Source organism: Aquarana catesbeiana, linkage group LG11 (assembly GCF_042186555.1).
Source record: "Aquarana catesbeiana isolate 2022-GZ linkage group LG11, ASM4218655v1, whole genome shotgun sequence".
Lineage (NCBI taxonomy): Eukaryota > Metazoa > Chordata > Amphibia > Anura > Ranidae > Aquarana > Aquarana catesbeiana.
Window position 1 is genome coordinate 212,128,702 of NC_133334.1, and position 9,576 is coordinate 212,138,277.

At 40.6% G+C, this 9,576-nt stretch overlaps 1 protein-coding gene across 2 annotated transcripts in view; it reads left to right on the forward strand.

Moving 5' to 3' along the window:
- CCDC85B (coiled-coil domain containing 85B) overlaps window positions 1-9,290 on the forward strand; it is a 36,355-nt gene extending 27,065 nt beyond the window's left edge. For both annotated transcript variants that reach the window (XM_073605266.1, XM_073605267.1), the window contains exon 2: window positions 1,784-9,290. In XM_073605266.1, the coding sequence (XP_073461367.1) occupies window positions 2,102-2,707 (606 nt within the window). In that variant the 5' untranslated portion in view covers window positions 1,784-2,101 and the 3' untranslated portion in view covers window positions 2,708-9,290. The remainder of the gene's footprint in view (window positions 1-1,783) is intronic.
- The last annotated feature ends 286 nt before the right edge of the window (window positions 9,291-9,576 follow it).

The following is a 9,576-nucleotide window of genomic DNA, read 5'->3' on the forward strand; positions in this document are numbered from 1 at the left end:
AAAAATGTAAAAAATCTAATTTCTTCATCAAGCCAATATGTATTCTGCTACATGTTTTTGGTAAAAAAAAAAAAAATCCCAATAAGCGTATATTGATTGGTTTGCGCAAAAGTTATAGTGTCTACAAGCTATGAGATATTTTTATGGACTTTTAATATTTTTATTGTTTTTATTAGTAATAGCGGCTATCAGCGGGACTGCAACATTTCGGAGGACAAATCTGATACTAAATGACACTTTTTGGGGACCAGTGACACCAATACAGTGATCAGTGCTAAAAAAAATGCACTGTCACTGTAAAATTACACTGGCAGGGAAGGGGTTAACATCAGGGGAAATCAAAGGGTTAAGCATGCTCCTAGGGAGTGATTTCTAACTGTGTGGGGGATGGTTTAACTGGAGGAAGAGAGACATCTGTGTTCCTGATTAGCAGGAACACAAGATCTCTCTCTTGCTCTCTGACAGAACAGGGATCTGCCTTGTTTACATACACAGACCGCTGTTCTGTCTCTCCTCTTAACGATCACGGGTGGCCGGCGGCCATCGCGGGTGGCCGGCAGCCATCGCGGCCGCCGGACCTGCTGATTGTCTCCCGCTATGTCCAATGACAGCAGGAGCGTGGCTCTGGCGGTGCCCTAGAGCTGACGAAGGAGATGATGTACATGTATGTGATTATGTGCTTAAGGGCAGTACATGTATGTGGGGCGTTCCTTAAGTGGTTAAGGCAGGAGTGTCAAATTAAATCTCATTGTGGGCCACATCGGCATTATGATTGCCCACAAAGGGCTGTTTGTATCTGTAAGACTATATAAATAAATCTACTCTTTATTACCTCTGCATTCGATTATTCTGGTATTTTAAGACACCGGTGAAGGGCAGGTACAGACTGGCACGGAGCCCACTCACACTCACGTAGCAGATAATGCAAGTCTATAGAGGAGGATCACACATCACTGATATCATCCACAAGATGTGGTGTGCTGTCTGAATAGTCTTCAGTAAAGTTTATTGTGGATAATACCAGTGAAGGGGGAGATAGATAACAGCAGGATCAACCATTTTTTTTGCAGAATACAGAAAACAAAACTCATAGACTGAGTGACTGAGTGAGTATGAACTACATGTAATACACCGTTTATGGATAGTTTTTTTATGATGTGGGTTTAGTGACACCTTAAGTGATGGTGTCACTACGGTGAGTGTCCCAGATTTATGGGGCGTTGCCCCTTTACAGATTCTGATGCAGGGGACAATTCCCACAAATGCGCCAATCCAGGATGCTTGTATATTGTAGAAACTCTGCCATTGTATTGATTGGAATTTTGGAATTTTGTGACAGATAAGCCTTTTTTAGTATTAAATTAGGAGTGTTTTTAAGCTACTGTTAAAATAAAGTAGCTTTACATGCTTCACCAGGCCATTGTGTTCTGGAGTGTGTTTATGTTTTTTTAGATTTTGCCATAGCTGGATATGGACAGGTGGGGCCAGGGTACTGCAGTCTTTGATAAAGAAATTGGGTGATCAACCCCAATAGAGTTCTTACATCTCTTGAGTGGACTTAAAACTAAAAAAATAATCACAAGTGACAATCAGATGTTTACCACAGTGGTTGATGGATTGGTCCTTCAATAGCTAACTTGTCTTCACCAGGCAAAAAGATGCTACTATACATCCGATAAGCATGGCTATGCAGATTTGAGTGCACTAGTTCAATTAGCTTCATTAAATTGAATTTGTAAACCCACACATGTACTTGATTAATACATTTTATTCTTTTATCCAGGTATTTTCAACCTTTTGGATAGAGTGCTGTAAAAATGAGGAACATGAACAAAAAGACCAGTTAATAGACACCTAGCAAGATCAAAGCAAGTCAGGCCAATTCTTGGTCTGTGAAGGAGTATAATCTCATATTTTATCTCATCCACTTGTCAGTCAATAAAAAGAACTTGTGGGCTTTGCTTTATTAGGCCAGGATCTTTTTTATGACTTTTATATTTTCCTGGCCTCATTTTGTCGAAAATATTTTGTAAAGCTTTGAAGAGGCTGAAACCGAAACTGCAGATTTTGTTGACGGCAGCTAGCACAGAGGATATACACAATGAATGAGGAATGTGGTCTACTGGGTCGAGACCTCTCCAAGATGACTGATGAAGAAATGCTGTCTCACAGCAAAGAAGAACTTGTCAGAAAATTAAGAGAAGAGGAAGCGGAGAAAATGGCAGCTCTTATTCAAAGGGGTCGTCTTATAAAAGAGGTCAACCGCCAGCTGCAAGGCCACTTGACAGAGATTCGTGAGTTAAAACAAGTTAACCATCGTCTTCAGGAAGAGAATAGAGAGCTGAAAGACCTCTGCTGCTTCTTGGATGATGACAGATTAAAAAGCAAGAAACTAGCTAGTGAGTGGCAATTATTTGGCTACCATGCAGCTAAAGTCTTAAGGGAAGACTTGGGTGGGTATCTTAAAAAACTGTCTGAACTAGAGAGGCGGCAGGATGAGCTTGTGAGGGAAAACACATGCCTTTCTGAAGTTTTTCTGGCTCTAGAAGAAGATGGGGCTTCCATAAGGCACCATGCTAGCCCCGTGGCCTCATCAGAGCTTAGTCTTTTACCCTGTGGACCACGAGACTTAGGCGACGGGAGCTCCAGTACAGGCAGTGTCGGGAGTCCAGACCAGCTGCATGTTGTTTGTTCACCTGATGACTGAAAGGGGTTTGGCATACCATTTTGTTGAATGTATATGGCTGTGAATGACAAAGACTCTTGGCCTTCAAAACGGGATTCATGAGGCCGCTGATAGGGTGGGGGGGAATTTGGGAATAACAGCTTAGTCTTTTTACCCATACACTCTTTTTCATGTATATACTGTACACACAAAAATCCGAAGCCATGTATTATTTTCTGTAAATAAGCTGATGAACAAATACAGTATAAGTACACGGCTGTGAGTTAGTACAATTTCTGCTCTTGGTCGCTGTATATATACAGATAATAGATAGTACACATTCTACCTTGTCAAAGATCTCTGTAGGTATACATGGGAAAGACAGTACAATCTCTTCTTACAGTAAGTGATCTCTGTATGTATACAGGCAAGCCAATGTACAAAGTCCTTGTATGCATACAGGTGACCGATAGTTCAGTGTCTGCTCCCATTCACTGATCTCTGTATATTTATGGATAAAATAGTTACATAATCCCTCCACATACATTTTATAGTCTCAGATTATAGTTCTGATGTATCTGAGGTGTGTGTTTTTAATTGCTCATCATTTTTCCACATGTTGCTGCTGTTTTGACAGCTATGCATTTGAATATGTCTTTTATCACAACAATCCTCATCTCCCACTGTGCAACAAAATGTACCTGTGTTATTTTCAATAATAGCCATGACATGCCATCAGTGACACTGACAATGGTCTGGTTTGGTGTAAATGGATGTGTCTGGCCAGCAGGAGAGATGCCTAATAATATAGGGTGATCAATCATACATGGAATAATCTTTGCAAACAATGCCTTAAATTAGACCATGTATGGGTTTCCTATGGGGCGGTAATACGTGCTCCTGACTATATTATAGGTGACCATGCATCCCCTGTTGGCTGAATGGAGAAGACATTTATGTATAGTTGTGATAAACGTAAATCCCAGCACCACAGTGATGGGGAAAAGAATTGGCAGATGTCTCACTCTCTGTTTTTGTTAGTGAGACATGTTCTTGTCTTTGTGCATTGCCAAACAAATAGAAAAGAATGTCATTGACAGGAAAGCTTCTTTAAATACATGGAAATGACTGACTGCATTATCTCTGCTCCTCTACTTTTAAGAACAATGAAGGAAATGTGGTATTGACCGGATAAACCCACAGCTGGCTATTTGGGGTTAGTTCACACTTGTGTAGAGAGCTGCGTTTTTCAAAGCGTAGCTCTCCACAAGGGCATACAGAAAACAATGTTTTTTTGTGTGCCCTGTTCGCAGTTACAGCTATAAACGGTGACGCAGAAAAATTGCAACATGTCTGCATTTTCCACACCACTCTGTGTGTCTGTTCAACCCTGTGAGCTGCCATGCACAGAAATGAATGGAGTTTAGATAAAAAAGGGAAATGGTACCTTGCGTTGAAAAAGCACAAGGCACTGCCCCCCTTTGCTGGCAGCTGCGATCACTACCCGCAGAGAAACACGTAACAATTTTCTCTGCAGATAATGTGAACCTACCATACAGCCTAGGCAGATACAGTATGTGCCATTGGACTTGCAGGTTTAGTATATGTGTGATTTTTCAGAGATCTATCAAACTTATGCTGCATTTCACAAGGAATAAAATATCTTAAGTAATGCTCTATAAGTTTTACTTTGTGCCAAGATTCTGCAGGTACCTAAAAAGTTAGCATTATACGGTCTATAGTAACTAGGGCTGTAAAAATCCAGGTGCCAGAACTGGGTCATGGTCATGTCATCCCTGTGATTTACATTTTTGCCTGTTGGGTGGTCAGTCAGTGAGCACTACATGCCTTTTCAGTATAGGTGTTGTAATTGTTCACTTTACCTGGCACGTAGCTCTCTTAAGCAGGCAATGCATATAAGAGGACAGTTAACCATAAGACTGGAGCAACAATCTCACATCTATGGTAGCAGGCTGACATCAGCTTCTGCCTGTACCACTCTCCTCGTGCAAGTTTAGTGGAGCTTGGAAAGCTTCAGATCATACTTGATTTTACTACCCTCTATCAATTGTCAATCTTTTATGATCCAGTGAGCAGCGCATCTTTGGCTGATCACTCTGCAAGCATCAACTTAAGGTTAAACAACAATTCTTTACCAGTGGACTTCAATATGTAATAATAAAAGTACCTCTTACAGGGTCAAGGGTCCAATTGTTTGCCACTGTGAAGCACTAAGGTCAGGGTTATTGAACGTACCATAGCAGTTTTTGTATGCAGAGGCTTCCAGCACAGAAGGGTGTGTATATGGCAGAATAAAGGGATAGTTACCCAGATAGCAACAAGTTTGAAAATGACTTGCTAAGCTATTGCTAGACTTGCCAGGCTTCACAAGTTTAATGCACAATTGCAGCAAGTCTGCATTGCATGACTCCAGATCACCTTTCTTTGCAAAGATTCTGCAAGTCTGCTGCAAGTACTGGTTCATTTGTGCAATAGTCATCCCACCACAGGGGTCACTGTGGCTGAATTTTCATGCTGTAGACTTGCAGAGCTCTTGCTGTAGACTCACCACTGCAACTTTGCTCTTGCTAAAGACTTGCCATGCAAATTTGCTACAAATTGAAAAAGTGTCAACTAGAACTTATGCTTCAAGTGCTCTGCAAATGTACAACTTGAAAATGTGCAGCAAGTTAACAGACTTACAATTCAACACTGCCACAAATTTGTGGCAAGTTATCGTTGCTATCTGGGTAGGTAAGGGCTGAGTTTAGGGATAGCTTAGTATAAGGTTTAAGTGTTTTAGGTATTAAATCTGAACTCTGAGATGCTCCAAAACTTTATCCTAAACTTCACTTCCCCAGCCACAACAAAATTCAGCTGTTTTTATCTTACATCTTTTAGCCTAAATCTACCTTCTAAATAGTTGTGATCAGTTGTATTTCACAGTGCAAGTAGGACCAGCCACTTTGAGATGAGATTAGTTAGGCACCCAATGTCACATCAACTGCCTATTTGGTTGTATAACCTGCCAATCACACCTGGCAGGTCAGGTCATACTGGAGTTCCTTGACCTGTCAGTTACCCGATGCAGGCAAGGATGGGTGGGATAGTCCAGGAGTCTGAGCAATCCAGGTCTGTCCAGTTCAGCGAGTACTGACATAATTACACCACTACTCATGTAAAAGAACTATACAAGGACAGTTACAACACCTGTGGACCTGGAAAAGTAGAGAGCATGGGATACCAGTCTTACAAACAGCAAGTTAATCAGAGTGAGCCATGGAAAGCAGAGAATAAAAAACTGATTATTCAGTGGCTGTAGCACTGTTTAAAAAAAGCACTCTATACTGATGCAAGGTAAGACACGACATTTACAAAAAGTACATTTAGATTTCTGACCGGAGTTCAGCTTTAAGTGTTGGGGAGATAAATGATAAAGCAGAACTAAACCCTTTTATCCTTTACAGCCAAAGAAGCTGCCATCTTAGCAGTTTAATTGGCAGTTGCCTTGGTGCATGCGATCAGTTATAACACCAGCCATTTGGTGGCATGACAGTTTGATTGAGAACACAAGCAACTGTGAGTTATCATTCATGGCATGCTTTGAATGTAACTGCTTTGGGAAACAGTAATGTGTTTAGTTCTGCTTCAGGGCTCGTTCACACCATACCTGCATGAAAACTGATGGCAAAACAGCGCAGATTTCACTTGCAGAGATATCAGTTTATGTCAGTTTTCATGCATGTTTTAGTCAGTTTTTATGCACGTTGACATCAGTTTTTATATGTGCCCTATTCACACCAATATTAATGTCATGTCAGTTTTTTTTCCTGTGCAGAAAACTGCATGCACCCATTGTTTTTTTGTGCCCTGGAGAAAAACCGATGTCTCTGCACCTCAAGGTCTTTTTAGGGGTTAGTTTAAAGCGGAAATAAACCTATTGATTTAATGTTGTTAAAGAACAGTTACATTCCTGGCATGCTGGGAATTCTACCTGTCACATTTATGTGTGCTCTGAACCAGGCTGTCAAATTATCAAATAGCTGGCCTCATAACTGATCACATGTGCAACACCATGGCATTTGCAGTTTAAACTAAAGTTAAGATGGCAGCTTCCATGGCTGAAAAGGATAGGACGGTTTAGTTCCAACTTAAAGCAGAGTTCCAGTCATCTGTGGAAAAAAATAAAAGTCAGCCGCTACAAAAACTGTAGCGGCTGACTTTTTAAAAACAGCCACTCACCTGTCCCACGATCCAGCGGTGTGCTCACCCCAGTCGGTCTCACCCGCTGTCTTCGGTTCCCGGGACTGGCATCTTCACTATGGCCACCCGGCTGTGGCAGCTTGCGGCTGCACAGCCGGATGCCCATTGCGCACGCTGCACATCGTGAATGGTGGATGCAGTCTTCTGGGACCTGTCAGTGTCCCAGAAGACTGCAGGGGGGAGGGAGGAGAATGGAAGTGGCAATTGTTTAAGCGAAGCGTGTCCTTAACGCGTCCTTATTAAAGCGGAACCTCCCCTTTTGGGTGGAGCTCTGCTTTAAGTGCTAGGGGCAGGGGAGGATTAAAGCAGTACCAAACCCAAAAGTTATATATTGCAGCTTACCAATTCAGTTGTGGTGGCTGCATTGATTACATTTTTAGGCTTTTTATTCTTTTATTTTTACCCTGTGATCTAGCCAGTAAGTCTATTGTTCAACTTCCTTTAGCAGACCAACTTTTCCAGCAAAAGTGGCACTTAGAGGGTTGTAATAAACCATTTAACACTGACAGGTCAGCATTTATTTATTTATGTAGAATTTTATCCCAAAAGGAAAAACAAAAGTGTTGCTGTAAATTTTTAAAAAATGTTAGCTGGAGTTTGGCTTTAGATTTGTCCATCTAAATCTGCTAGTACATTTAGCACTACCCTCCCTACAATTTAACAATACTGTTGTAATAGGATGGAAATGTTGATGGTCCAACAGGTCGAGCTGGGCCATGTTCATATCTTCTCAGGTTTTTTCATAATTTCTTGACATCTTAACAACACTACCTTAAGCTGGCTACACAATATACAATTTTCTTGTACAATTTTCTTTTAGATTTACCAAAACCATATATTATGAGGTCACATCTAAACAATTTCAAATGGTATGCAATCAGGCAGGCCCTTGCAATGCATAGTTGAAAGTAATATTAAAGGAAATTGAACAAGAAAATTGCACAATGTGTAGCCAGCTTAACACTCTTGACATGGATATTGATCTCTGTCACATCTTCCATTCTCACTCCTATACCTTTCCTCCCCCATCTTCTCCTGCCCCCTTTTCAAAAGATTCCTTTCTTTCATGTAATAAGAAATGTCACAACCTAGCTACCTGTATCTACTTTTTGAGAACCAATTATAGAGAGATTTATCTTAACAATGCTGCTGGGTGGCTCCATTGCTCTTCCATAGAGTAGAGACACCCTAATGCCACGTACACACGGTCGGAATTTCTGACAATAAATGTTCAATGGGAGCTTGTTGTCGGAAATTCCGACCGCGTGTAGGCTCCATCAGACATTTTCCGCCGGAATTTCCGACAAACAAAATTTGAGATCTGGATCTCAAATTTTCCGACAACAAAATCCGTTGTCGGAAATTCCGATTGTGTGTACACAATTCTGACGCACAAAATTCCACGCATGCACGGAATCAAGCAGAAGAGCCGCACTGGCTATTGAACTTCATTTCTCTCGGCTCGTCGTACGTGTTGTATGCCACCGCGTTCTTGACGTTCGGAATTTCCGACAAGATTTGTGTGACCGTGTGTATGCAAGACAAGTTTGAGCCAACATCCGTCGGGAAAAAAAACATGGATTTTGTTGTCGGAATGTGTGATCGTGTGTACGCGGCATTAGACTGGAAATGTGTTACTGGCTAGATCAGATCATCGGATCAAAATAAATGAAAAAAAAAAAAAAGGCATAGAAAAGAAAACAAATGCAGCCACTACATTTAAGGATTGCTCAGCTGCAATATATATAATACCTTTTTGTTTTTAGGTTTGGTACTGCCTTGAGTACTTTTTTGTTCTTACTGCAGCTTTTTTTTGTACTCGATACTGGGAGACCCACTCAAAAAATTACCAGGGATGGACACTCAAGTCCAGAACAAATATATTATCACACTTTAAGGGAATCTTGAAATAAACTTGTGTACCCAAGGTACACAATAAATATGTGCTGTAATAGGGGGGTGCATTATGGTAGTTAGCAGGAAACCCTAATCTACAAATCTACACCAAAGGGACATGACCCAGGCTTTGAGCCTGTATTTGTTCAGCTCCTATGAAATATCAAAATGTAAAAGTCTCCTTTGTAAAAAAAAAAAAAAAAAAAAAAAAAAAAAAAAAAAAAAGGAAGAAAGAAAAGCATCTGTTTTCCACAGCAAAGAGAAGCAGAACATGATTGGTTGCTATGGCAACACAGACACTTTCCTTTCCTCCGGGTTTTATAAATCTGGCTCTTTATGTATGTAAAAAGCAGAGTTCAACTTTGTTACCTGTTAATTATTCTCTGTAGATAAAACATGTGTATAAAAGCTTACTTTCTGCACACTTTACACACATTTAAATAAATATATATTTGGGAATTTATAAGTGACTACGTTTTAGTGAAAACCTGATTCGTGTTGCTGGTTTATACATTTAATTGATTATCAGTGAATGTATGATATTAAGAAATGCAGAAGACTGGTATGGAAAGTTAGCCTGTCACTCTCCTTTGCAGTGCCCTCAAGAAGAGATATAACAGGGTAACCACATTTACATACAGGATGGTGGTTTTTGCCTGTTTGAAAAATGTCTTTCTTTAAATTGCTAGTTTGCCTTTTAACATACATGTGAATCTGTCACGTCACACCCTTTTCCTCTCTCATTGTTTGAG